The sequence below is a fragment of the Macaca mulatta genome, chromosome 7 (genome assembly GCF_049350105.2).
Source record: "Macaca mulatta isolate MMU2019108-1 chromosome 7, T2T-MMU8v2.0, whole genome shotgun sequence".
NCBI lineage: Eukaryota > Metazoa > Chordata > Mammalia > Primates > Cercopithecidae > Macaca > Macaca mulatta.
This window is the reverse complement of record NC_133412.1, coordinates 80,071,845-80,099,822: the sequence shown is the minus strand read 5'-3', so window position 1 is coordinate 80,099,822 and position 27,978 is coordinate 80,071,845. Positions and strand designations below refer to the sequence as shown.

General features: G+C 48.8%; 2 protein-coding genes across 12 annotated transcripts; both read right to left on the bottom strand.

Annotated features, from left to right (window-relative positions):
* Positions 1–48: 48 nt before the first annotated feature.
* Positions 49–6,954, bottom strand: NGRN (neugrin, neurite outgrowth associated). The gene is made up of 3 exons (NM_001266787.1): positions 6,753–6,954; positions 6,231–6,341; positions 49–1,071 (listed from the first exon to the last, which is right to left on the bottom strand). Exons 1-3 carry the CDS (start codon positions 6,914–6,916, stop codon positions 471–473), a joined length of 876 nt encoding a protein of 291 aa, NP_001253716.1. The 5' UTR covers positions 6,917–6,954; the 3' UTR covers positions 49–470.
* On the bottom strand, positions 6,932–27,428 carry TTLL13 (tubulin tyrosine ligase like 13). 11 transcript variants are annotated; one of them, XM_077940318.1, is made up of 17 exons: positions 24,162–24,390; positions 22,728–22,995; positions 22,344–22,384; positions 20,528–20,646; positions 17,258–17,388; positions 16,835–16,991; positions 16,006–16,149; positions 15,567–15,652; positions 15,019–15,250; positions 14,362–14,546; positions 10,477–10,662; positions 10,000–10,177; positions 9,525–9,704; positions 8,616–8,727; positions 7,676–7,919; positions 7,245–7,366; positions 6,932–7,155 (listed from the first exon to the last, which is right to left on the bottom strand). In XM_077940318.1, exons 1-17 carry the CDS (start codon positions 24,163–24,165, stop codon positions 7,067–7,069), a joined length of 2,478 nt encoding a protein of 825 aa, XP_077796444.1. In that variant the 5' UTR covers positions 24,166–24,390; the 3' UTR covers positions 6,932–7,066. The 11 variants fall into 11 exon arrangements, 10 of the variants coding, with proteins under 10 accessions (XP_077796444.1, XP_077796447.1, XP_077796446.1 ...); XM_077940321.1 differs by lacking the exons at positions 22,728–22,995; positions 24,162–24,390 and adding an exon at positions 27,313–27,428; XM_077940326.1 differs by lacking the exons at positions 6,932–7,155; positions 7,245–7,366 and adding an exon at positions 8,358–8,431 and having other exon boundaries at positions 7,780–7,919.
* Between the last annotated feature and the right edge of the window lie 550 nt (positions 27,429–27,978).

The window sequence follows — 27,978 nt, the reverse complement described above, 5'->3', positions numbered from 1 at the left end:
ACAAAGGTTCACAGGTAAACCATCCTACCCCAGAGAGCACCAAAAAAGCAGACTGCTACATTTTACTTTATTTTGCTTGTAAGGAAAACAATTGACTAAGTTGTCCCAAAAATGTTAGTGTTCACTGATCAAGAAGGAAATGAGGTCAGAAGGCAAACTTTTCACTTCCTCTCAAATATAAATTGCAAGTATCACAGAAAATTGTAACAACACATGCAACATGGCTGGTTTTCAACATACAGAGAGTCCAAGCAAGAAGAGTGAGTACTGAAGATCAACAGAGGTCAGATTGGGGGCACTACTACAGGAAGTCTGAAATCTATCCAGGCAGTTTTTTCCTCCCACAGTCCAGGCTCAACACTTCTTCCTATTCCAAGGTGGCTTCTCCATATGTAGAAATCCAGGCTGTTCCATATATATTCCTTGCCCAGCTGTGTTTCACAAGGCATCTCCACAAGCCAAGCCCCGACTCAAATTCTATACAGGAAGTTCCCGTTGCTGTCAAAGAACTCTCGGCCCCTCTGCACTACTTTGCTGCTGAAGTTACCCGGCTCCTCTGCCTTCAACTCCTCCAGCTTCTGATCACTTGGCAATGCACCACTGCCAGTTCTTCTGGTGCTCTCAGAATCACTGGAGTACTTCTGTAGCTCTCTTGGATGACCTAGGGGTACAGCAACAGGCACAAAGCTCTCCTCCAGGTGCTGGATTTCTTTATTTCTTCCCTTCCATCTCCTTGGTGTATTTGTCCTGTGAGTGTCTGACTCTATCACTTTCAAAGCTGTGCTGTGATTCGCGTCTTTGGATGAGGCTTCATGCCCCGGCATAAGCAAAGAACCTGATACAGAGTGGCCTGCAGGGAGCAGCTTTGAGGTATTTCCAGCGCCCCGGAGCTGCTGGAGAGAGTGGGCAAGCCCAGCTTTCTTAAGGACTTTTTGATCCTGCTTCAGCTTCTGCTCCAATGTGGGTACAAACTTGCTTCTTAAAACTCTTCGGATCACATCAGTGCTGACATTAAAGCCTTCAGCCAACCTGGGAACTGACCAGGACTCTGGAAATTCCTCACGTAAATACCTATGGGAAGAAGGAGCAGGTTTGCAAGTTGTAAAGAAGGCTCCTATCAGAACATCTAACTTGCAATACGTATTATAAAGAAGAGGGGTTGAGGCCTGGCATGGTGGCTCACACCTGTAATCCCAGAACTTTGAGAGGCCGAGATAGGTGATTCGCTTGAGCCCAGGAGTTCGAGACCAGCCTGGCCAATGTGGTGAAACCCAATCTCTACTAAAAATACAAAAATTAGCTAACTGTGGTGGCTCATGCCTGTAATCTCAGCTACTTGGGAGACTGAGGCACAAGAATCGCTTCAACCTGGGAAGTGAAGATTGTAGTGAGCCGAGATTGTGCCACTGCACTCCAGCCTGGGCAACAGAGTGAGAATCTCTCAAAAAAACAAAAAAACAGGGCTTGAAAAACCGCAAATGTAGTCCCTATCTTGTGCTAGCTAAATGGCTGTGTTCCATTCCTGTGTGTCAAGAGCAACACCTGACCACTGTCAGTCAGGTCACTTCATTTCATATCAACTCAGCTCCTCTCACTGACATCTAATACCACATTAGGTCCTGGGGATGCAGAACTGACCTTCCCTTTACATAGTTTGGGAGTGGGGACAGACACAATGAATGACATTATGGTAAAGGTTATAGCACAGGATGCAAAGACAGCACCCCAGGAGGGAGACTCAGATATAGGGAATAAGAACACTTACAGCCAGGCCCAGGAATTGCTTCATGAAGTCCAAGCTAGAGTTGGTCTGAAAGGATGAAAGGAGTAATAAGCTGACAGAAGGGAGGAGAGAAGGAGATATGAAAGGTAATGATGATAAAGTGAACACTTGCGAAATGCAAAGTGGCACATCACCTTTGTTGGGAATAGCTCAACTGACAGTGAGGGTAAGAGGTAGATCACACTTAGGGGTCTGGAGTTTATCCCAAGGCAAGAGCAAGTCAAGGAAAAATTTTAAGCAGTGGAATACCATGGATAAATTTTCATTTTGAAGTTCGACCTACAGCCTGGCAGAGTGGCTCACTCCCAGTACTTTGAGAGGCTGACGCAGGGGGATTGCTTGAGCCCAGGAGTTCGAGACCAGCCTGGGAAACACACTGAGATCCCATCTCTATTAAAAAAAGAAAAAAAGGAGTTCAACCTAGTGGTAGTTTTTCAGTGACAGAAATATAGGCAGAAAGATTGGTCAAGAGACTGTTACAGTAATCCAGACAGTCTCAAGTGAGATAGTCAATGGAGCATAGGAGGAAAGTGAGTTGAGAAATATTTTAGAAAAGTCAAATAGTACAACTTGGTACTAAGGGACTAAACATTGGGGGAAGAAGCATCAAGGTCAAGATTCAGGATTTTAGCTTGGGTAATTAATTAGCAGGTTATAGGAAAAACAGGAACAGAATGAAGTTGTCAGGGAACAACAATGAATTGTATTTTGTACATGTTGAGTTTGAGGAAACTGTGATATCCAAAACAGAGATGTCTGGTACACAGTTGAATATATGCCTTTAGAGTTCAGGAAAAAAAACATGAACTGGAGATGACAGATTTGGAAGTCATAAGCCAATAGCAGGGGTGACTGAGTGGCTAGTATCACGCAGGGAAATATGCAGAGTGAGCTAAAATGACAAGGACACAACTCTAAGAAATAACAAGATTTAAGATATAGGAAGTAGAAGAGGAGCCCAGGAAGTTAACTGAGAAAAGCAGCCCTAGAAACAAAGAAACAAACAAACAAACAAAAAAATCAGAAGGGAATGGTACCCTGGAGTCAAGGGAGAAGAGAATTTTAAGAAAGCAGTTCACCATGGCACATGTACACCTATGTAACAAACCTGTACATTCTGCACATGTACCCCAGAACTTAAAGTAAAATTAAAAAAATAAAAATAAAGGCTGGGTATGGTGGCTCATACCCACCTGTAATCCCAGCACTTTGGGAGGCTGAGGCAGGCAGATCACTTGAGGTCAGGAGTTCAAGACCAGCCTGGTCAACTTGGTGAAACCCCATCTCTACTAAAAATACAAAAAGAAAAAAAAAAAAGAAAAAGAAAAAAATTAGCTGGGCATAGTGGTGTGCACTTGTAATTTCATCTACTCAGAAGGCTAAGGCACGAGAATCGCTTGAACCCAGGAGGCGGAGGTTGCAGTGAGCCAAGATCATGCCACTGCACTCCAGCCTGGCGACAGAGACAGACTCCGGCTCAAACAAACAAACAAACAAACAAAAAAACGAAAAGAGAATCAGTGGCAATAACTAAATAAATAAAGAGAGAGAAAGAAAAGAAAGCAGTTTCAGTTGGGTACAGTAGCTCACACGTGTAATCCTAACACTTTGGGAGGCCAAGGCAGGCAGATCGCTTGAGCTCAGGAGTTGGAGACCAGGTTGGGCAACATGGCAAAATCCTGTCTTTATTTAATTTTTTTTTTTTTAATTTAAAAGGCAGTTTTTACAAGGGCAAATGCTGCTGAATTATTAACGAGGCTAAAGACTACAAAGTGTCATTTGAGCCTAGCACTGAGGAAGTCACTGATGGATTTAAGGAGAGCAGTTTTATTGCAGTGATACAAACAAAAAACCAAGGGTAGGTACCCTGGGAACCAGCTGGGAATAAAAGAATGAGAGAGAGCTTTAGGTTGAGGACAGAGGTCCCTGAGTAAGCAGGGAGAAATATGACCTAAAGCATACAGAGAATTGGTCCCAGACAAGTGAAGGGCACCCATTTCCTCTGAAATGAGAGTAGAGCATAGGATTGAGAGTAGTGGGCAAAGAGGAAGACCAGGAAGCTCGAAGTTCTTACTTATTGGACTGTTTTTTTCTCTTAAAAGGACATTTATTGACCACAAAAAAGGGAGATAAGTACGAAGGTGAAAGGTTTGAAAAAGCTGTTGTTGAAGACAGGAGACAGAGGCCGGCATGGTGGCTCATGCCTGTAATCCCAGCACTTTGGGAGGCCGAGGTAGGTGGATCACCTGAGGTCAGGAGTGAGACCAGCCTGGCCAACATGGCGAAACTGTGTCTCTACTAAAAATACAAAAATTAGCCAGGTGTGGTGGTGCACACCTGTAATCCCAGCTACTCCGGAGGCTGAGGCCCAAGATCTCTTGAACCCAGAGGCAGAGGCTGCAGTGAGCTGAGATTTCACCACTGCACTCTGGCCTGGGAAACAGAGTGAGACTGTCTCAAACAAAAAACAAACAAACAAAAAAAAGAGGAAATTAGACCTGACTGAGGACCCAGAAGGTGCTACAGGCTCACAAAATCTTGACCAGCTCTACAGAATCCTCTTTATTTTAAATTTCAATTCCAGAGTCATTCTGATGGAAATGAAAAATAGTACGTAAGTACTATTTATGTACTAAGTATGTATTATGTATTAGTATTATGTACTAATGTGCTAAGTAGGGCTACTTAGCAATATTTATCAAAATGCAAACGCATTTGTCTTTTGACCTGGCAACCTTACTTCTGGGAATGTATATAACAAATACTCCTGGCAGGTATGTAGAATGATACATATACATAGTTATTCACTGGAGCACTATTAGTGAGCAACAGAAATGGAAACAACCCAACTAAATGCCCATAAGAAAAGACAGGTTAAATAATGCATTCTGGCCAGGCGTGGTGGCTCACGCCTCTAATCCCAGCACTTTGGGAGGCCGAGATGGGAAGATCAGTTGAGGCCAGAAGTTTGAGACCAGCCTGGTCATCATGGTGAGACCCCCATCTCTGTCAAATAAATAAATAGATAGGAGAAAAAATTGTTTAAATAAAAATTAAAAACCACTGTCATATACTGCCTCAAAAAAATATAATAACACCATCTATAAAAAAGAATTGAGGGCCGGGCGCAGTGGCTCGCTCAGGGCATGGAGCCTGGTTTTTGGTAGAGAAAAACTATTAAAAACAGTACAGCTGCAAACAGTGGCTCACGCCTGTAATCCCAACACTTCAGAAGGCTGAGGTAGGAGGATCGCTTGAGCCCTGGAATTGTAGACTAGCATGGGCAACATGATGAGACTGTCTCTACAAAAAATAAACAAAATTAACTAGGCATGGTGGCATGCACCTGTAGTCCCAGCTACTTGGGAGGCCGAAGTGGGAGGATTGCTTGGGCCCAGGAGGTAGAGGGTGCAGTGACCTGTGATCATACCATTGTACTCCAGCTTTGGCGACAGAGTGAGACCCCCATTTACCAAAAAAAAAAAAAAAAGGTACCCACAGGAGAGTGGGTGGGACAAATAATTCTCAAGGCGTAAACCATGTTATACTGTTAGGATGTTGAGCCATATGTAACACTTTACCTACTCAAAACAAAAAAACCTTAAAATCTCGCCGGGCGCGGTGGCTCAAGCCTGTAATCCCAGCACTTTGGGAGGCCGAGACGGGTGGATCACGAGGTCAGGAGATCGAGACCATCCTGGCGAACACGGTGAAACCCCGTCTCTACTAAAAAATACAAAAAAATAGCCGGGCGAGATGGCGGGCGCCTGTAATCCCAGTTACTTGGGAGGCTGAGGCAGGAGAATGGCGTAAACCCCGGAGGCGGAGCTTGCAGTGAGCTGAGATCCGGCCACTGCACTCCAGCCGGGGCGACAGAGCGAGACTCCGTCTCAAAAAAAAAAAAAAAAAAAAAAAAACCTTAAAATCTCTTTTAAGCTTTTCCTAAATTATAGATCCTCTCTTCAGAAAAATGCACCTAACTATGGAAGCACCAGCATTCCTGTACCTTAGGTTGGGAATGTCATGATCTACATGAAGGGGTTAAATGTTGTGATGTCTGCAATTTACTATTTAAAAACTTCAACAAAAATGAAACAACCACGTCATAACGTTAAAATCTACTAAAACCAGGCGGGGCGCAGTGGCTCATGCCTGTAATCCCAGCACTCTGGGAGGCCGAGGCGGGCGAATCACTTCAGGTCAGGAGTTCGAGGTGATTGCGGAAACCACGTGTCTTTAAAAAACAAAACAATACACTATTAAATCTAGATGATGACAGGTTTAGGAAAGTTCGTTATATTACTCTACTTTTCTGATAGTAAATTTCAATGATAAAAAGTAAATGAAAATATAAAAGCAGTATCAAAAAAGCCAAACCCGTGCTCTGGGCTCCATTATCCTTCATTTCTTGTCACAGCAGATACAAACAAGGTACCCTGAGTCTTACCGGATCTGCTCCATGGCTTCCCGAGTCAGGGTTCTGGGCGGGGCACCAGGCGCCTCCATTTGCCTCCGAATTTTCTGGAATCGGATTGCTTTTTTCTGTCCTTTCAGGGTGCTGGGGGAAGAGAATCAATGGCAGAAGCCATGCGTGGAAGCAGAATGGATGTTTGAAGAGCCTCAGGCTAAATCATGGAGCGCCCAGCCCTCTTCTCTTTGATCACAAGGGCAACCGCGCCGTGTTGCCGGCTTAGAGCTGCTCTGTACACCCAGAAAGCTAACACCTAGAACAATAACTGCCTGTAAGCATGCCGAACTCTCTAAACTAATGATGAAATACGTCACTAATGAAGGGACCAGTGGTCCCTGGGGAGCTGAACACCTCACGCTGCGCGACTAACAACGGGTAAGAGGAAACAAGGGCCGCCACGCAAGCAGCGGCAGGACACCCGGCGCCAAGGGGGCGCGGCCTGGGGCGCCGGGGCGCGAGGCCCAGCTTCAAGCTGAGGGCCCGAGGAGAAGCCGGTACCTCTCCACCTCCTGCAGCTCCCGTTCCTCCGGCTCCCAGTCGGAATCGGGGTCCGGCTCCCGGCCGATAGGGCCTGGGCCCGCCACCCCCCGGGTCGCGAACCCACAGCGAGCGACGGCAGCGCAAACGCGCCCCCCCAGCAAGACACTCAGGGAAACCGCCATGTCGACGCAAACCAGCCTTCAGCAGTCTGCTACGAAACAGCAGCGGAAGTAGCCGGGTAAGGCCGGAAGTGGAAGGGGCGGGCCGGAAGCTGGGTAGTAGCAAGCATTTCCCTCTTCATTTGGTGGCCGTGAGATCTGGTCTCACGCTGCTCAGTGGCCCACCCTTTCTGGCTGTAGCTGTGGAGAGGGCTTGGCTGAAACGTGAGGGCCGAAATGAGGTACAGGACGCTCCTGGAAAACTGTATAAATTTTAATTAAAGTACGGATTCAGTTTCCAAGAGCCGTCCCTCCGCCCCAGCGGCTCCCCAGGCCTGCCTGTCTCCGCCACCTTGGTGGGCAGGGCTTCCGCTCGGCAGTCTTCTGACGGCGACAGCCCAGTGCCTTGGGCACTCGGCTCCTCTGGGAAAGGGGCTCTTTGTCTCCTGGATGACCTCCAGCCCCGGGCCGCACCTAGGGTTCAGACCCATCACCTAGCGATAAACCCAGGCTAAGGCTTGATAAGCAGAAATGAGTACATGGCTGGCCTTGGCGCCTCTTCATCTTCTAGTCTTTACTGATCCCCAGTTAATCTTAGGTTATTGAGGAATTCTTGGTGTCTTTGTATTTTGCCTTTTACAAATGGGGTTCCTGGGCAGGGCTTTTCAAAGAGGAACTTGGTGGCAGTCTTTCATTTAGCAAAGATTGAATGCCCTTTGGAAACCCTTTGGAAACCTGGGGAGGTTCTCCAGGAGAGGTAGAGTGCTTCCCTCCTGCTTTTACCTGAACTGATTGATGTTGAGGAGTGCTCTGGAACGCTGCAGCACGGGTGCAGAGGCAGGGCAGAGGGAAACCTTGGCTGTTCTGTGTTCAGAGTTTACCATGGAGGGCAAGGTGCATTCAGTCCATGAGTCAGATGCCACTCTTTCCGGTTGCAGAAGATAGCCCTGCTTTGGGGTTAAAGTGGGTGGCACTGATCCTGCCAGGACTCGGTTTATGGCTTCTAGCCTTCTGCTGGCTTGTCCTTCTGCAGTGGAAACATGGATGTCCCTGAGTTGGTACTCACAGAAGAGATTGGCTCACCTCTTTCCCAGCTGTGGCCCAATTACCAACACAGAGGAAGGGCATCCCATGCTTCCCAATCCACTGTCTTTCCCACACTGTATTGTAATTGGTATGGTATGTCTTCTTGTCCATGTTCTTATTACCTCTGTTGAGTGCTAGGACTGTATTTCTGCCATTTCTATCACCAGGGTCTAGTGTACAGAAAGGATTAAATAGTCCTGGTGTGGTGGCTCACACCTGTAACCCTAGCACTTTGGGAGGCTGAGTCTGGTGGATCACCTGAGCTCAGGAGTTCAAGACCAGCCTGGGCTAAATGGCGAAAACAAAAAATATAAAAGTCAGGCATGGTGGTGTGTGCCTGTAGTCCCAGCTACTCGGGAGGCTGAGGCAGGAGAATTACTTGAGCCTGTCAGTGGAGGTTGCAGTGAGGTGAGATCAAGCCATTTTACTTCAGCCTGGGTGACAGAGCGTGACCTTGTCTCAGAAAAAAAAACAAAAGAAAAGAAAACAAAAAAGAAAGGAGTAAATAAATGGGTACCCTAACTTCCCCATTCTTACACCGGTGGAAGTGCCTTATATTTTGGGGGCATCCAAGCTCTATACTTGCTAGTGGGATTTACACAGGTCAAAATGACCAAAGATAGTTTTGCATACTTACGGCTAGTCAGCCTGATTCTGGCACTGGAAAAATAGCGCCTCCCAGCCTTCTTCATTGACAATGAACAGGAGTTGATGGCTGCCGGCTCTCCTGTCCAGGTGAAGTTCTTGGGCTGCAGATGGCACCGGGGAACATGTGGGATTGCAGCATTCATGCTTGGCAGTGCCCCTAAGATCCTGGGGATCGATTTATGGGGCAGAACTGGATGCAGCAAATGAAGAGGGCCCTGCTCTGTGGCAGCCCCTCTTAGGAGCACAAATAGAACCAGACTCCCAGGTTTCAGTTTTTGACTGCCTAGCCTGTCCTAACGAAATCTAGGCTAGAGGAGAAGAGCAGCCCCTTACCACATTTTTATGTGAGTTTGGATGGAGCGTTGGACGAAGGAGGTAACTGAAAAAAAATCTAGGCCATGGCCACTATTTAACCAGATACTCCTTTGAGGTTCAACAAAAACAGTAAACCCAACAGGTTTGCTACTAGCCCAGGGAATAGTGAAAGCAGCAGCTCTTTTGTTGGCCCAAATCTGTTTACTTATCTCCCATTAGAGCCAGGGCACTGACAGTGCTAGGGAGAAAATTATACAGAAGCCACTGAGGGTGGTGGCCTTGTTATTTGTCAGTCATGAGTGTGGGGTTATTTGGGGACAGGAATGTAGAGAGCAGGTTTCCTGTAAATGAGAAAGTTTGGAGCTGCACTTTGCTGGATGTCATATCTAAAACAAAGGAGCTTGGGAACAGACGTAAAAGGAATCAACAGACCCTCTCCCAAGGTCCAGCTAGTGCACTCTGCTTTCCCAGGCTCCACTGACAGATACCATCACACAAGCCTCCTTTGTTGAGACCACCACCATGTGTTGGGACGACAGCCCTTGTTCCCTTTTCCTCTGGGAGGCTTCACAGGGACCCTCACCCGACTCTCATGAAGTTTTTTCTGGCCCTGGGGGCCAGGGTGCTGCAGACGGGTGAGCTGCTCTACAATACCCAAGCTTCGGATGAGAGTCTCCCTTTGTAGCAGGGCCTTCATCCGCTCCAGCTCCTCCTCTTCCACAATTTGTTGAGGCCTCATGGTGTCCAGCTGTCCTGGCAGCAGCTACAAGGTACATGAGAGATAAATGCAGGATTTCCAAGGATGAGTCCCAAACCATCGCCCAGGATGGCTGCAGGCCTCCTGCCCACTCTACCCTCATCCCTTCCCTGACCCAGGACAGTTCCTTTTGCTGTCCATTCTCTCACTTCATCTTCCAAAGGATCAGATTCAATTTACTGATTAGGAACTCCTCTCTCTCTTGTGCATGGGGGGAGAGGACAGCAGAGATTCATTCCCCTCTCTAGTTGTCCCAACCCATTTTCCCGCAGAAAGATAAGAGCCGCAAAACCCCTGGCACCTCTTTCTCCCAGCTGTGGTTCCTGTAAGCCAAGCGAGTGGAATGGCTCCGGAGCCCTGCCCTGGGTTGGCTTTTCTCCCCAGCTGATTCACCCTGGTTCTGGTCCTTGGCCTTTTGCCTCTTACTGCCCAAGGTCTCCTGCTGTTCCTGCTTAAGGCGGATCTCCTCCAGTTGCTGCCTGACAAGACACAGCAGCTTCAGACACTAGAGAAATGGTGTTGGGGAGAAGAGGGGTGAGGAAAAATGGGGATGGGGAAAGAGTAGGAAATTATAATCTGTTCTTAGGACTGATGGGAGAGCAATGACGGGGGAAGACAGGAAACCTACTAAACTGAAAAGAGTCACTAAGAGTCTGATAGGATTTATAGCTCCATTCCTCTGCTCAAGTGTCTGACTTCCTCTTCCCCTGCTGGGAAGCAATGCAGCTTCAGGACTTGCCCCACCTAGGTGTGCAGAGGAGAATGTCGGTCAAAGTACCTGGCACACTCCTCTCTGGCCTTGGAAGCAGCAGTCTCCTGGAAGAGGGAGCCATTGTGCTTGAAGAAGCGGGCATACTTCTCTGTGTCAGGCCCAGGGTAGATCCGCCGGTATTTTCCCAGGTGAGAATCCTCATATCGTTCCTGGTCCAGCATTGCCACATGGGATGACTCAGTTTTTTCTTTCCTGTGGAAAGCAAGCTCAAGTGAGTCAGAGGAGAGCTGTAGGAATGTTCAGTAGGGAAAGGAAGACTGACTAAGGTTTGGAGCCCCTCCTGCTGGGTTCTTGACCTCCCGGGCCCGTGCCCAAGTAGGGAAAGCTGCCAAGCCCATCTTTGGCAAGCCCCAAATGTGGGTAGCCATGAAAATAGGCTTGGGCCGGGCGCAGTGGCTCACGCCTGTAATCCCAGCACTTTGGGAGTCCGAGACGGGCAGATCACGAGGTCAGGAGATCGAAACTATCCTGGCTAACATGATGAAACCCCGTCTCCACTAAAAATACAAAAAATTAGCTGGGCGTGGTGGTGGGTGCCTGTGGTCCCAGCTACTCGGGAGGCTGAGGCAGGAGAATGGCGTGAACCCAGGAGGTGGAGCTTGCAGTGAGCCGAGATCACGCCACTGCACTCCAGCCTGGGTGACAGAGCGAGACTCCATCTCACAAAAAAAAAAAGAAAAAAAAAAAAAAGAAAATAGTCTTGACATCCAGAAATCTGATTTGCTTTTCTTTTCTTTTTTTTTTTTTTTTTGTTGAGACGGAGTCTCGCTCTGCCGCCCAGGCTGGAGTGCAGTGGCCGGATCTCAGCTCACTGCAAGCTCTGCCTCCTGGGTTCACGCCATTCTCCTGCCTCAGCCTCCCGAGTAGTTGGGACTACAGGCGCCCGCCACCACGCCCGGCTAGTTTTTTGTATTTTTTAGTAGAGACGGGGTTTCACCGTGTTAGCCAGGATGGTCTCGATCTCCTGACCTCATGATCCGCCTGTCTCGGCCTCCCAAAGTGCTGGGATTACAGGCTTGAGCCACCGCACCCGGCCTGCTTTGCTTTTCTTTTTTGAGACAGGTTCTTGCACTGTTGCTCAGGCTGGAGTACACTGGCACGATCTCCTCTCACTGCAACCTCTGCCTCCTAGGTTTAAGCAGTTCTCCTGCCTCAGCCTCCCAAGTAGCTGGGATTACAGGCATGCACCACCATGCCTGGCCAATTTTTGTATTTTTAGTAGAGACAGGGTTTCACCATGTTGGCAAGGCTGGACATCAAGTGATCCACCCACCTTGGCCTCCCAAAGTGCTGGGATTATAGGCGTCAGCCACTGTACTCGGCCTGATTTTCATCTTAAGTGGAGAGGGGTCTACTAGTAAGCTAGCACTCCATTATCATAGTCTTTTAGGTTTCTGATTGTAAAAGTAACATATGTTTTGATATAAGTTTTCCATTTGGGGAAAAAAAAAAAAAAAGTGGCCAGGCATGGTGGCTCACACCTGTAATTCCAGCACTTTGGGAGGCCAAGGCAGGTGGATCACTTGAAGTTGGGAATTTGAGACCAGCCTGGTCAACATAGTGAAACCCTGTTTCTACTAAAAATACAAAAATTATCTGGGCATGGTGGTGTGTGCCTGTAGTCCCAGTTACTTGGGAGGCTGAGGCAGGAAAATTTTTTGAACCCAGGAGGTGGAAGTTGCAGTGAGCCAAGATCGCGGCACTGCACTCCAGCCTAGATGACAGAGTGAGACTAGTCTCAAAAAAAAAAAAAAAGAAAAGAAAAAAGTAATATATGTTCATTACAGAACATTTAGAAGAGCAGAAAGAAGATAAAGTCTCCCATAATCTTACTATGCTATTAGCCTGTTGATTATGAGCATGGATCTAAGGCAGGACCTCCTGACTTTGAATCCTGGCTCTGCCACTCACTAGCTTGTGCATCGTCCGTCCGTCCATCCGTCCTTCCTTTTTTTTTTTGAGACAGAGTCTTGCTCTGTTGTCCAGGCTGGAGTGCAGTGGCACAGTCTCAGCTCACTGCAACCTCCGCTTCCTGGGTTCAAGCAATTCTTCTGCCTCAGCCTCCCGAGTAGCTGGTACTACAGGCATACACCACCATGCCCAGCTAATTTTTGTATTTTTAGTAGAGACGGGGTTTCACCATTTTGGCCAGGATGGTCTCGATCTCTTGACCTCCTGATTTGCCCGCCTTGGCCTCCCAAAGGGCTGAGATTACAGGCGTGAGTCACTGCGCCTGACCGCTTGCTTGCTTTCTTTAAATGAAAATGAAATAATACAACAATATTTTTATTTTATTTTTTAATTTAATTTTTTGAAACAAGGTCTCACTCTGTCGCCCAGGCTGGAGTGCAGTGATGCAGTCTCAGTTCACTATAACCTCGGCCTCCCAGGCTCAAGCCATCCTCTCACCTCAGCCTCCTGAGCAGCTGGGACCACAGGCATGCACCACCATGTCTGGCTAATTTTTGTATGTTTTGTAGAGACAGGGTTTTGCATGTTGCCCAGGCTGGTCTCAAACTCGTGAGCTCAAGTGATCCACCCGCCTCGGCTTCCCAAAGTGCTGGGATTACAGGCATGAGCCACCACACCTGGCCACAACAATATTTTTAAATGGCTGCCTAGTACTCTAGTGTACGATTGTATTTTGTTTATTTAGTCCAGCACTGTTCAACCATTTTTCCTTATTGAAAGACACATTTCATGACCCTCAGGTACACAGTCCAGTCTTGCGGGAATAGCCAGTATATTTACAGTTCTACTTCACTCCCATTCATCACGCAGACATCTGAGTGCTTTCGGTGTCCCAGGCCCTGTGGCTCTCATGGGGAGTCAAACACACACTGCCCCCTGCATATTGGAATGCAAGTGGGAACAGCAATGTGATCATAGTGGTAACATACATCTACTGAAATTCATTTGTATGTATCATTAACAAATTACAATTTTAGTATTGGTAACCAGTTACCATGTTTGTAACTCATTTTACAAAGAAAACAACAATGGGTAACCAACACAGATGTAAATGATTCTCTATTATTGAATGACTAAACTGTTTTCTGTGTTTCTTTGTTACAAAGTTTCTCAGGAACTGGTTTCTAGGAGCTTTGTTAGAAAAACAAACCAGCTAATCAAACCACAGAAAGCTCCTTATGTGCTAACATGAGAATGGTTCTAAAATACATTGCTAACCGGGGTGCAGACAGTGTGAAAGTTATGCCTCTGTCTGGGTAGGCAGGGAGAAAAATATTTTGTATAAATACATATACATTAAATGCTTACTATATACACATGATAGTAGGAATGTTGATTGGCTCCAGAGAGTAAAACTGAGTACCTGGAGGAGAAAGACTATCCCCTGTATTTTTAAAATTTTGAACATATCTATGATACATGATTTTTTTTTTTTTTTTTTTTTTTGAGACCAGGTCTCACTGTGTCACCCAGGCTGGAGTGCAGTGGTGCAAACACGGCTCACTGCAGTCTTGACCTCCTGGGCTCAAGTAATTCTCCCACCTCAGACTCCTGAGTAGCTGGGAATATAGGCACGCCACCATGCCCAGCTAATTTTTTTATTTTTAAATTATTTTTAAATTATTATTATTTTGTTTCTTTTTTGTGTTTTAGGTACAGAGTCTCACATGTTGCCCAGTCTGGTCTTGAACTCCAGGGCTCAAGCAATCCTCCTGCCTCGGCCTCCCAAAATGCTGAGATTACAGATATGCGCCACCAAGCCTGGCCCTGTGATTTTTTTAATGCAAATATGAACATATTATCTATGCAAAAAGTTGTTTTTGATAGCAAATCAGCCCCAGGCCACATTCTCCATCTAAAGGAGGACTTTTAGTCTCAGGAATAATGAAGAACTAAACACATGCCAGACACCTAGCACACCTCGATTCTCGTGGCTGTTGGTAGCACTGGAAAAGCCGTTCCTTGATTCGCCGCTTATCCTCCTCCATCACCTTCCTTTTGTCACAGCCCCGGAGGTTGACAAGGGTTATAGCATCACAGAGAAGTGCATCCTTTACCTCTTGATCAAGGCCTGAGTCAGTGGTAAAGCTTGGAGAATGGTTTACCTGCCAGGAAGAGTCATTATACACCCCTTTCCCCGACCACCTGAGCAGGTGGTGGCCTCTTGCAGGCATAACTAGAGGGTCTGAGATATTCCTCTCCCATGGCCTCAGCCAGGGAGGCTGGATGCTCTGGCTTCCAAGGCCACAAAACTCTGCCTTAGAGATCTCCAATGCACAGACCAGTGAGAGCAAATCAGCTGGCCTGCCTCTCTAGATAGTGTGTCCCTAAAAACTTACATTAGGGCACTGGGGATCCCAAACCTGCATTCCTATGGTAGAGGCCAAAAACCACCAAGATTTGACTCAGCAGGTCAAAAGGGTAGAGATCTTATGCCTTCTGCTGATTCCCACCCACCCCAGGGCTTTCACCTCTCCCATTCTGTGTTCCACCACCGGAGTATACCCCTGTCCCAGGTGTCCTATTCAAGGAGGCCTCTGGACCTTGGTTTTGCAAAGCCTAGGAGATAATCCTCACCTCTAGCAGCCAGGGCTTCAACTTGTGGTCCAGCAAGATGTCAAAACCAAGGATCTCAAAACAGGCACATGTACCTCCATTCAGATACTGGGGAAAACAGGTTCGGTAGTTGTGGCGTAGAACAGAATGGGCTGAGATGATGGTTTTGATGATGATGTCCTCGATGTCCCCCCACAGCTCTCCAGGGTTGTAGCTGTGCTCTTGCAGCCAGATGTTGAGTGTCGACAGCTTCCTGCGAGGCCCAGTGCTCAGAGGAAGGCCAGTTTCTAGGCCACTGGGGCCAGGCTGTAGGCAGGAGGCTCCCTCACACTAACCCTAATTGCATGCCTGGGCTTTGAAGGGCTGCTAGCAGTTTGGAGCAGGGACTAGTTACCAGGGTGGGGTTTGGGGCTGCACTTAGAGCTCCAAAGTGCAGGCACAGGACGGGGTCTATAAAGGCTGAGTTTCCCTGGGCAATTAGCCTCCCAAGAGCCAGCTCGGTTTCATGGGCTACTGGGACTATGGGGCTAAGCGGCAGAGAAAGCAGGAGAAAACAGAGTAGCGAGTACCTCTTACTGCCTAAAGCACCATCCCGGACAAAATTCTCATTGTGTTTGTTGATAGCATAGTTGGTCAGGTGCATGCAGACATTGTCCTGTGGAGAGAGAGTGGCCCTGTGGTCTCAGACTGCATGTGGCCGTCCTCTCCAGCCCTTCATTGCCTTCTTACTCCCCACCCCTCCCAAGGATCTCTTGTCTCCTGTCTCTCTCCACCAGAGGACTGCTATTCTGGACGATCCTGGGGCAGAGGGTGTGCTGGGCTCCTCCAGGTGCTGACCTTTTCTCATTTACCACCTACCAAACACTTGTCTCCCAGCTAGATACTGCAGCTCTTGCTGACTTCATTCCTTGTTCTTTGGTGACAGTGACAAACCTCTCTACCATGTTTCTCTAGAGAACCTCAGCACTCATGGTAGTGGAAAAGAAGAGTGCTTCCCAGCCCCCTTACCAGGTTGTTATGGCTGGGCTCCACATAGGGCGTGGTGGCAAAACGGGCCAGGCCCTCCTCATACATGAAGATCCGGAGAGGGTCACAGGATGTGATCAGGACGTAGATTCGCATATCAAATTTGAAGCCATCAATGAGGAAGGGCTGGTAGCACGCAAACCCATGAGGGAATAATAACACATTTGAAGTGCCTACTATGAGCTGTTGTAAGTGCTTCACATACACAGCTCATTAAATTTCCACAATAACCATGTAAAGTAGTTACTGTTATTACTCCCAATTAATAAATGAGGAGAGGCCAGGCACGGTGGCTCATGCCTATAATCCCAACACTTTGAGAGGCTGAGGAGGGTGGATCACAGGGTGAGGAGTTCAAGACCAGCCTGGCCAAGATGGTGAAACCCCGTGTCTACTAAAAATACAAAAATTAGCTGGGCATGGTGGTGGGTGCCTGTAATCCCAGCTACTCGGGAGGCTGAGGCAGAGAATTGCTTGAACCTGGGAGGTGGAGGTTGCAGTGAGCCGAGATCGTGCCACAGCACTCCAGCCTGGGCAACACAGCGAGACTCTGTCTCAATCAATCAGTAAAGAGACAGAGGCACAGAGAGGGTAAGAAACTTGCCCAAGGTCACATATCTGGGAAGTGGAAAGCTGAGATTCAACCCCAGGCAGGCTGGTTCTGAACCATGGCTGGATACTGCTTCCAGGAAAATGGGGCTAGTGGGAAGGGTAGAAGCCTAAGACCAGCTTCCTTCCTGGCTTTTGGGAGAGACGAGGCAGCCCAATGCTTAGTGTTGGGGAAGGCTGATGGTCCTGAGGCATCCTTCACCTTGGAGATGTATTGCTGGCAGATCATATGCTCTCCTGGCTTGATCTCCCGGGGATTTCGGGTAATGAAGATGCCACGTCCCTGACAGCCACTGTCTGGCTTGCAGATATACGTGCGGGCTTTTCGCTGACGACCATAGGACTGGAAGTCCCCATAGCTATGTGTAGAGAAGGCCTGGTCAAAAGGTTTCTGTGTATCATGGCTTTCCCACGGCCCCATGGAGCTCTTCCTGCTATCTAGTCCATGCTCTTCCTGGAACACTCAGTCTCAGACCCTCTTTTCTTTGACAAGCTGAAACTTTCTCGTTCCACTTCCATCCCTCTGAGACATTCCTAGCTCACAAGACCAGAGCCTGGAGGGAACTCTGAGAGCGACCCTTTTCCTCCCCCTGGTATCTCAGCATGGGAAGCCAGACCCACTCACTCTGCGGGGAGGCACCAGGTGCGGGGGAAGATGTTGTATTCAGAGGGATAGAGTTTGTGCATGCGGTTGAGGTTCCGAGCCAGCAGATCTTTGCGGCAGATTTCTGTCATGCCAGGGAAGTGGTTGATTTTCTGAAACACAGCCAGTTAGTACGAGCCCCCAGAGTAAGTGGCAGTTCCTAGCACCTGGGCATCTCAGGAAGCAGTAGAGGAGGATTGGGAAGGTTAAGGGAGAAGTCACAGTGGAGGTAAGCACTGCATCGAGGACCCCAAGGGCAAAAATAGGAAGATTCCTTAAGGCAGGTGAGAAAACCTTCTGTGACTCCTACCCAACACACACATCCACACTGAGCTCAGCAAATGAGGGGCAGTGAGAAAGGATGTACCTAGCCAAGACTGTGGCTTCCACAGTCCACCTTCTAACATCCCTCAGACCCCCAGGCCTAGTCCTCTAACAATAACTAATGCATGATAGCACAAAGCAGACAATGAGACAAAAGCATTTCCCAAAAGACACAAAAGAGAAAAGGAAACTAAGAACCAGCCCCAAGGAATGTGGTGCCATGGCACCCACAGAGGGTGTGGCATTGCCCTGGTGCCTGCCAGAAACACCTGGCTGCTCTGTCCTGCCGGGTGGGTGGCAGCATCCGGGATGCCACCAAGCAAAGAACAAATAATGAAATAGGATGTGCCCACCAGACACTTCCTTCAGGTAATTCCAGAGACCCAGGAGGAGAATCTTTCCATTGGAAAAGAATACCCTGGGGGTGGTCTTTCCTGTCTGCACAGGGGGACAATCACAAAGAGTACACTAAGTGCTCTCTCACTGGCTTTCCCAATCACTGGCTGCACTCACTGTATGAACTTAGTATTTCTCACTCTCCATGTCCTAACCAAGGGATATCTGCTGCTCAGGGCTGTTCTTGAGGATTTAATGGGCTAATAATATAAAAGCATTTAACACAGGGTCTGTTGTACAGTAAGTCCTCAATGAATGCTGCTAATTATTGTTATCCTCATCCCGTTTTGGTTTTTTTTCCCCTTCCCTGAGACAGGGTCTCCCTCTGTCGCCCAAGCTGGAATGCAGTGGTGTGATCTCAGCTCACTGCAGTCTCTGCCTCCCAGGTTCAAGAGATCCTCATGCCTCAGACTCCCAAATAGCTGGGACTAAAGTCATGCACCACCATGCCTGGCTAATTTTTTTATTCTTTTTGTATTTTTGGTAGAGACTGGGTTTTGCCTGTTGCTGGTCTCAAAGTCCTGAGTTCAAGCAACCTGCCTGCTTTGGCTTCCCAAAGGGATTTTAGGCATGAGCCATTGTACCCAGCCTGCTATCCTCATTTTACAAATGCCCCTCCTTTGGAACTTTTTTTTTTTTTGAGACGGAGTCTTGCTCTGTCCCCCAGGCTGGAGTGCAGTGGCGCGATCTCGGCTCACTGCAAGCTCCGCCTCCTGGGTTTACGCCATTCTCCTGCCTCAGCCTCCCGAGTAGCTGGGACTACAGGCGCCCGCCACCTCGCCCGGCTAGTTTTTTGTATTTTTAGTAGAGACGGGGTTTCACCGTGTTAGCCAGGATGGTCTCGATCTCCTGACCTTGTGATCCGCCCGCTTCGGCCTCCCAAAGTGCTGGGATTACAGGCTTGAGCCACCGCGCCCGGCGGAACTTTTTTTTTTTTTTTTTTGAGATGGAGTCTCGCTCTGTTGCCCAGGCTGGAGTGCAATGACGCAATTTTGGCTCACTGCAATCTCCTCCTCCCTGGTTCAAGCGATCCTCCTGCCTCAGCCTCCTAAGTAGCTGGGATTACAAGTGTGTGCCACCATGCCTGGCTAATTTTTGTATTTTTAGTAGAGATGGGGTTTTACCATGTTGGTCAGGCTGGTCTTGAACTCCTGATCTCGTGATCTGCCTGCCTCGGCCTCCCAAAGTGTTAGGATTACAGGCATAAGCCACCATGCCTGGCCTTGTTTTTTTATTTTTAAAACAGGGTCTCACTCTGTCACTCACCCAGGCTGGAGTGTAGTGGCATGATCTCTGCTCATTGCAACCTCCACTTTCTGGGTTCAAGCGAACTCCTGACCTGAAGTGATCCACCCGCCTCGGCCTCCCAAAGTGGTGAGATTACAGGTGTGAGCCACCACGCCCAACCTCCTTTGGAGCTTCTTGAGAACTTCTAGCACTTGCTTTCTCTCTTGGGCACCTCTCCCAAGACTAGTTGTGGGACAGGTTTTAATTTCCTCAACTTCCTGCCTGGCTTCCCCAAAGAATAAGCCTGCAGACCCTTTTAAATTATTTTATTGCTGATCACCACAAACACCCAATTAGAGGATAATAAAAATATCACAAGGCAGTTCTATTCTTATGGACCCCAGTGGATCATTCCTGAATTTCTTGCCACCAGGCTGGACCCTGCAGTCTTCTAATGGATGTGGAATGTTAAGCTAAGTTGCTTAGAAGGCTGGATCATGCCGGGCGCGGTGGCTCAAGCCTGTAATCCCAGCACTTTGGGAGGCCGAGGCAGGTGGATCACGAGGTCAGGAGATCGAGACTATCCTGGCTAACATGGTGAAACCCCGTCTCTACTAAAAATACAAAAAACTAGCCAGGCGTGGTGGCGGGCGCCTGTAGTCTCAGCTACTTGGGAGGCTGAGGCGGGAGAATGGCGTGAACCCGGGAGGCGGAGCTTGCAGTGAGCCGAGATCACGCCACCGCACTCCAGCCTGGGAGACACAGCGAGACTCCGTCTCAAAAAAAAAATAAATAAATAAATAAATAAATAAATAAATAAAATAAAAATAAAAATATCACAAGGCAGTTCTATTCTTATGGACCCCAGTGGATCATTCCTGAATTTCTTGCCACCAGGCTGGACCCTGCAGTCTCCTAATGGATGTGGAATGTTAAGCTAAGTTGCTTAGAAGGCTGGATCATTCAGCTGGCTCTGCTGTTAGCTCTGAAGCTGCCTCCCAGTATTCTCCCTAAGATGAGCTCACCCACCCTGGAGAGGGCCAGCTACACACAGATGCCACCAAGCAAAGCACAAATAATGAGATAGGATGTGCCCACCAGACACTTCCTTCCGGTAATTCCAGAAACCCAAGATCTCCAAGAGGAGATCTTTCCACTGGAAAAGAAGACCCTGGGGGTGCTCTTTCCTGTCTGCACAAGGGGACAGCCACAAAGAGTAGCAGTCTTGGGTGCCTGGGGAAGGAAGTGGGAAAAGTCATTCTGGGGCCCTAGCCCCTGTAGGCTCTCGGGCCAGGAGATGGGTACCTGAAACCTCTTCATGTCCATGACTCGTTCCAGCGAGACAGAGCAGTCTGTCCAGTACAGAGTCCACTCTTCATCCTCCCCCACCTCCTTCAGGCCACACATTTGGGCTGCCCGACGCACTGCAGAGACAGGGAGATCAGTGGTGCCAGCATGGACACCAGCAACTAGCCCTGGAACTGTGTAGCTGGGTCAGGTAAGGTATACACCTGACCTGAGGGCAGGTTGAAGAGGGAGGTAGTTCTCGCCTCAGCCCCGTACTTTAGTTACCACATGGCAATTTCAAGTTCTTAGGGGCTGTTAGGGCCCTTCCAAAATACCTAGCAGAGAAAACTAGAACCTGGTTTTGTTTGTTTGTTTTTTTGAGACAGAGTTTCTCCCTCGTTGCCCCGGCTGGAGTGCAATGGCGCGGTCTCTGCTCACTGCAACCTCCGCCTCCCAGGTTCAAGCGATTCTCATGCTTCAGCCTCCCCAATAGCTGGGACTACAGGAGCCCACTAACACGCCTGGGAAATTTTTGTATTTTTAGTAGAGATGAGGTTTCACCATGTTGGCCAGGCTGGTCTTGAACTCCTGACCTCTGGAGATTCGCCTGCCTTGGTATCCCAAAGTGTTGGGATTACAGGAGTAGGCCACCGTGCCCGGCTGCTTCTGTCAGTCTTATCCCTCAATTAGGGATGTTTGTGGCTTGGAGAACCGCCTATAGGTAGGGGCCACACTGGCACTTCATACTCCACACTTGGGTGGCTCCTTATAAAGATGCCAGAGGGAATATTAGGGGAAGGACCTAGCTGGAGATTTTCTTTTTTTCTTAATTGTTGAAGTCCCTTCAAATCTTCCTTGAAAAAACTTTTAAGCTTGTCTCATCACTGGTAAAATCTGGGAAGGGTCTGGCATGGTGGCTCCTGCCTGTTATGCCAGGTCTTTGAGAAGCTGAAGTTGGAGGATCACTTGAGCCCAGGAGTTCAAGACCAGCCTGGGCAACATAGCAAGATTCTGTCTCTACAAAACATTTAAGAATTAGCTGGGCAGGCTGGGCACGGTGGCTCATGCCTGTAAACCCAGCACTTTGGGAGGCCGAGGTGGGTGGATCACCTGAGGTCAGGAGTTCGAGACCATCCTGGCCAACATGGAGAAACCCCGTCTCTCCTAAAAGTACAAAATTAGCCAGGTGTGGTGGCACATGCCTGTAATCCCAGCTACTTGGGAGGCTGAGGCAGGAAAATCACTTGAACCTGGGAGGTGGAGGTTGCAGTGAGCCGAGATCACATCATAGCATTCCAGCCTGAGCAACAAGAGTGAAACTTGGTCTCAAAAATAAATAAATAAATAAATAAATAAATAAATAAATAAATAAATAAAAAGAATTAGCTGAGCATAGTGGTGCAGGCCTGTAGGCCCAGCTAGTGGGAAGCTCAGGTAGGAAGATGGCTTTGAGCTCAGGAGTTCAAAGCTGCATTAAGCTATGATTGCAATACTGCACTCCAGCCTGGATGACAAAGCAAGACTCTGTCTCAAAAATAAATAAATAGAATCTGGGAAGGGTGGGCAGTGGTGAGTGGTGGCTCTTGGACTTTTTTTTTTTTTTTCTTGTTTACTGTGAAGATACCCTCCCTAACACTGAGACTGCCTGGAACAGCAATGTCTCAGCTGCCAGTGTCTGAGGCAGAGGACACCTAGGAAGCTCAGTACAGGTTATAGGCAAGCCTGCCAGGCCCCAGGGGCTGGAAGCCTGATCGGGGGTCTATTCCAGAGGAAGAGCAGCAGCTGTAGGCACCCTGTTATGCACCATAGTGTGAGCGACGGGCTGAGTGCTTACCACTCTCATACTTGCAGTTGGTCAGGTTGATGGCCAGGGATCTAGAATGGAGGAATAGCATAAATCAGGCAGAGTGGGAGGGAAGGACAGGCACCCAGACGAAGAGACATCCAACAAATTAACAACACAATTCCTTTCCTCTAGAAGCGGCTTAAAAGAAAGACCAGGACGATGTAAACAGGCTGGGATTCCAAAATGAACCAGCCTAAATAGTTCTGAATTTTGTTTGTGTTGTATCAAAGAGTTAATGATGCTCCAGCATTTCCTGTCCTCTTTTGTAGGCTAAAGGGAAGATCTTAGATCCCAGCTCCCCCAAATGTTGAAGGGAGGCCAGTGGGTGACTCCCTGGAGCTGGGCAGTTGAGGGGATCTAGGGAATAGTTACCTGCGTTTCCGCCTTCTCTTCCTCCTCCCAGCTTCTAAGTCGCCTGTGTCAACTGGGGCTATGACTTTCTTCGGAATTTTTGTGGCTATAATGGGTGAGGGAACCCCATTTTTTAATGCCTTATAGTCAGCTTTTAAGAGAGCCTGCTGTGAAGAGTTAGAGGGGATGGTAGCTTCCTCTTTAACACATTTCTCAGATTCCTTTTCCTCAACATAGTCTTCCTCTGATTCGCTGGTCCTACAGGTACTCGGCTCCATTCTCTCAGATTCTGAGGGGTTGGGAGGTGGGAATGAAGTGTATATCAGACCTCCCTCAGGCCCTAGAAGGCCTGAAGGAATCCACCAGAACGACCTTCATGCTGTTTTAAAGGAATGTTGCTGCCCCTTCAGGACAAAACAGTTTCACTGAGGAATGGGATGTGTCCAGGTAGGTGGAGGTGCATGGGAGTGGAAGATACCAGTGAGATGTGGATTCCCTGATGACAAGCCCCAATCATCCAGGATCACACTGGATCATGCAATGCACAGGGGTGCCTTCAGTAGTTGGACACAGATGGTACGGGCCATGAACATGGCTCTTTTGTACCTGATTGGGAAGGAGGATGGCTGGGAGTGCTGGGGGGACCTTCGCTTTAAAATACAGCTGAATTGGCCAGGCGCGGTGGCTCACGCCTGTAATCCCAGCACTTTGGTAGGCCGAGGTGGGTGGATCACGAGGTCAGGAGATGGAGACCATCCTGGCTACCAATGTGAAACCCCGTCTCTACTAAAAATGCAAAAAATTAGCTGGGTGTGGTGGCACTTGCCTGTAGTCCCAGCTACTCGGGAGGGTGAGGCAGGAGAATAGCTTGAACCCGGGAAGCAGAGGTTGCAGTGAGCTGAGATCACACCACTGCACTCCAGCCTGGGCAACAGAGCGAGACCCCATCTCAAAAAATACACTACACTACACTACACTACACTACACTACACTACACTACACTACAATACAGCTGAAGGCCAGGTGCAGTAGGTCACACCTGTAATCCCAGCACGTTGGGAAGCTGAGGCGGGTAGATCACTTGAGGTCAGGAGTTGGAGACCAGCCTGATCAACATGGCGAAACCCCTTCTCTCCTAAAAATACAAAAATTAGCTGGGCGTGGTGGTGTGTTGCCTATAATCCCAGCTACTCGGGAGGCTGAGGCAACAGAATCACTTGAATTTGGCAGGTGGAGGTTGCAGTGAGCCGAAATCACACCACTGCACTCCAGCCTGGGCGACAGAGCAAGAGTCTTTAAATAAATAAATAGATAAAATAAAATACAGCCGAAGACCAAAAGCCCCCTATGCTGGCCCTTTCCCTGTCCCAGGACTCATTTTCTGCACGTGTACACATTAGGGAGAGGCACCCGATGGCTAAGACCCTTTGGGCTGTGACAGTGGAGACTGCCCACCCATGGTTCCGAGGAGAGCTGAGGGACTGCTGGGTCCGCCCCTAGCGGCCTGGGGCTGCACTCAGCTGGCCGCTCATGTCCCCTCTTCCCCCGGCTCCAGTTCTCCCTGGGCGTTTCTGGGCCTCCGGAACCGCCTCCTCGTTTCACAGGACTGGCTGTCCCCACGATCGCGAGGGGGAACCTCCTCCCCCGCAGGGGTTCACTCCTAGCTCCCGGCGGCCGTGGCGGCGGCAGCAGGAGCAGCGCTTCCTTAAGCAAGCCTGTGGCCACCGCCGTTGCCATGGACACGAGGGCAGCTCCCATTGGAGAAGCGTTCTGGGGGCGGGGCCTCCCCGCAGCCACACCTATTTGGGCGCCGGCAGAGGCCACCTTGGGCGGGGCGGGGCGGGGCGGGGAGGGGCGGGGCGGGGCGGGGCGGGGGTAACAGCATTTGCCCTTTGGAGCTGGCCAGCCTCGAGGCCAGATTCCTCCGGTGCATCATGGGACTTGCAGCCCTCCTGCTTCGAAGCCAGTTCTCACCGCACTCCCATCTTTCCCTAAACCCCGGTCCAAGGAATTTGGCCAAGCATATGATCAGGACAAAGAGCTGTTTGCCTTCCCTCAATTCTTTTTTCTTTTTCTTTTTTTTTTTTTTTTTTTTTGAGATGGGGTCTTGCTGTGTCACCCAGGCTGGAGTGCAGTGGAATGCACCATCATAGCTCACTGCAGCCTGGACCTCCTGGGCTCAAGCAACCCTCCTGCCTCAGCCTCCCCAGTAGCTGTGACTACAGGAGCGAGTCACCACACCGGGCTCAATTCTTTAATAACTCTAAGTTTAGCTAGCACAGCCTATGCATTCAAGAGTGACAGCCGGCCGGGCGCGGTGGCTCAAGCCTGTAATCCCAGCACTTTGGGAGGCCGAGACGGGCAGATCACGAGGTCAGGAGATCCAGACTATCCTGGCTAACACGGTGAAACCCCGTCTCTACTAAAAAATACAAAAAACTAGCCGAGGGAGGTGGCGGGTGCCTGTAGTCCCAGCTGCTCGGGAGGCTGAGGCAGGAGAATGGCGTAAACCCGGGAGGCGGAGCTTGCAGTGCACTCCAGCCTGGGCGACAGAGCGAGATTCCGTCTCAAAAAAAAGAAAAAAAAAAAAAAAAAGAGTGACAGCCATCTAAGGCCATGTGCCTTTCAAGGCTTTCCCTCTGGTGGACTGAGATAGCTCCATTAAGGAATAACAAAACCTCCTTATCACAGTGCTCCTTCACTGCCACCTTCTCTTCCTGACATCCACCCACTTTGATTTCTGCTCGCCACCTCCACCCAACTCAGCTCAACTTGTCACCCTAAAATTATACTGTGTGGCTAAATCTAGAGAACACTTAAAAATACATGAACTTAAAAAAAATTATTATTTTATTTTTTTGAGACAGAGTCTTGCTTTGTAGCCCAGGCTGGAGTGCAGTGGTGTGATCGCAGCTCACTGCAACTTTACTTAGCCTCCCAGGCTCAAGCAGTCCTCCCACTTCAGCCTCCCAAGTAGCTGGGGCTACAGGTGCGCACCACCATGCCCGGCTAATTTTTGTATTTTTTGTAGAGACGGGGTTTTGCCATGTTGGCCAGGCTGATCTTGAACTCCTGGCCTCAAGTGACCTGCCCACCTTGGCTTCCCAAAGTGGTGGGATTACAGGCATGAACCACTGCGCCCAGCCTAAAAAGGCATGGACATTCTCTAATTCATACACTTTGTTTTTGTTATTGTCTATCAAGATAAACTATTTCTTTGCCCACATATTCATGTTTCATAGTTCAGGAACATAAGTTAATGATAAACTTCTATGTAATTCAACCCAAAGAAATTGTTTATATTCCAAAATCACTTTGAACTTTGAAAGATACCACCCTTCCTCATCTCCTCAAAATATTTCATAGAATCAGCCAGGCTGGGTGGCTGGCCCTGTAGTCCCAGCTACTAGGAAGGCTGAGGTGGGAGGATCTCTTGAGCATGGGAGTTAAGAGGATGCAGTGAGCTATTATGCCACTGCACTCCAGCTTGGGTGACAGAGTGAGAACTCGTATTTAAAAAAACAAATATCTGGCCAGGTGCAGTGGCTCATGCCTGTAATCCCAGCACTTTGGGAGGCTGAGGCAGGTGGATCATGAGGTCAGGAGTTCGAGACCAGCCTGGCCAATATGGTGAAACCCCGTCTCTACTAAAAATATAAAAATTAGCTGGGTGTGGTGGTGCGCGCCTGTAGTCCCAGCTATTCAGGAAGCCGAGGCAGGAGAATCGCTTGAACCCGGGATGCAGAGGTTGCAGTGAGCTGAGGTTGTGCCACTGCACTCCAGCCTGGATGACAGAGCAAGACTCTGTCTCAAAAGAAGAAAAAAAAAAAAAGGAAAGAAAGAAAGAAATGGTCCTCCTGGAAATGTTCTGCAGTCCCTTGACTTCCAGGACACTCATTGCATGAACAAACAATTTAGTGTTCTAGGGACTGTTCTAGGATCTGGACCATCATTTCTCGCCTGAATTGCCACCATTCAGCAATTTTTTTTTTTTTTTTTTGAGACAGTCTCACTCTTGTCACCCAGGCTGGAGTGCAATGGTTCGTGCTTGGCTCACTGCAACCTCCGCCTCCAGGTTCAAGCGATTCTCCTGCCCCAGCCTCCTAAGTAGCTGGGATTACAGGTGTCTGCCACCATGCCTGGCTAATATTTGTATTTTTAGTAGAGATGGGGTTTCACCATGTTGGCCAGGCTGGTCTCGAACTCCTGACTTCAAGTGATTCGCCTGCCTTGGCTTCCCAAAATGCTAGGATTATAGGTGTGAGTGACTGTGCCCGGCCAACCCAAGACTTCTTTTACTTGCTGTATAACAGTTAAGGGAGCTAAAAGGAAAATGGGATTTCACACCCACATACTCTCTTAGAATAGTGTCTACTGACTGGTTCCTCTGGAACCAGTGTGGAAATCTCTGGAGTAACAGGGCAGAATAAAGCAATGAGATAAAGAAAAAATTTCCCACATTGACTCAGATGCAGACAGAGGAACAACGACTTAGCTCTAGATTTTGTGTCTACATCAAGAGGAGCTTCTAAAGTGCTTGGGAAAGACTCCGAGAGGGATGGCTGGGGCTCAGGAAGGGCAAACTGTTAAGGACAGCACTACCTACCATGGGAACCAGTGACTGGAGAGGCGGTCACAAGCACACATTGTCCCAGCTCATCTTCTGGTACCTGTCTGTGCTGCAGTCCCAACTGCAGCTGTCTGACTTTGAACAAATTACAAATTGTCAGTCTCCATCCCCTTTTTTGAATGGGGGTATTAAGAAGACTCAGGCCGAATCGCTTGAACCTGGGAGGGAGAGGTTGCAGTGAGCCGAGATCGCGCCACCGCACCCTAGCCTGGACGACAGAGCGAAACTCCGTCTCAAAAAAAAAAGACTCAGGCCAGGTGCAGTGGCTCATGCCTGTAATCTCAGCACTTTGGGAGGCTGAGGTGGGAGGATCTTGAGGCCAGGAGTTCAAGACCAGCCTGTCTCCACGAAAAATAGGGTGGTGTGGTGGCACATGCCTGTGGTCCCAGCTACTAGGGAGGCTGAGATGGGAGTATTGTTTGAGCCCAGGAGGTTGAGGCTACAGTTAGCTGTGTTCATAGCACTGCACTCCAGCCTGGGTAACAGTAACCCTGTGTCAAAAAAAACAAAACAAAACACAACAACAACAACAACAACAACAAAAAACCCTGAAGCAAGCTGTGGTGGCATCTTAGCACTTTGGGAGGCCAAGGTGGAAGGATTTCTTGAGGCCAGGAGTTTGACAGCAACCTGGGCAACATA

Excerpts from the sequence above, each read along its gene's own strand:
- NGRN (NM_001266787.1), bottom strand. The coding sequence starts at position 6,916 with ATGGCGGTTTCCCTGAGTGTCTTGCTGGGGGGGCGCGTTTGCGCTGCC. Across the intron at positions 6,342-6,752 it reads GAGCTGCAGGAGGTGGAGAG|CACCCTGAAAGGACAGAAAA; the intron begins GTACCGGCTTCT and ends CTCTTCCCCCAG. Across the intron at positions 1,072-6,230 it reads GAAGCCATGGAGCAGATCCG|GTATTTACGTGAGGAATTTC; the intron begins GTAAGACTCAGG and ends TTCTTCCCATAG.
- TTLL13 (XM_077940318.1), bottom strand. Across the intron at positions 16,150-16,834 it reads GCCAGCAATACATCTCCAAG|CCCTTCCTCATTGATGGCTT; the intron begins GTGAAGGATGCC and ends GCGTGCTACCAG. Across the intron at positions 7,367-7,675 it reads CTCAACATCAATCAGTTCAG|GTGCGGCCCGGGGCTGGAGG; the intron begins GTAAAAGCAGGA and ends TCTGAACCCTAG.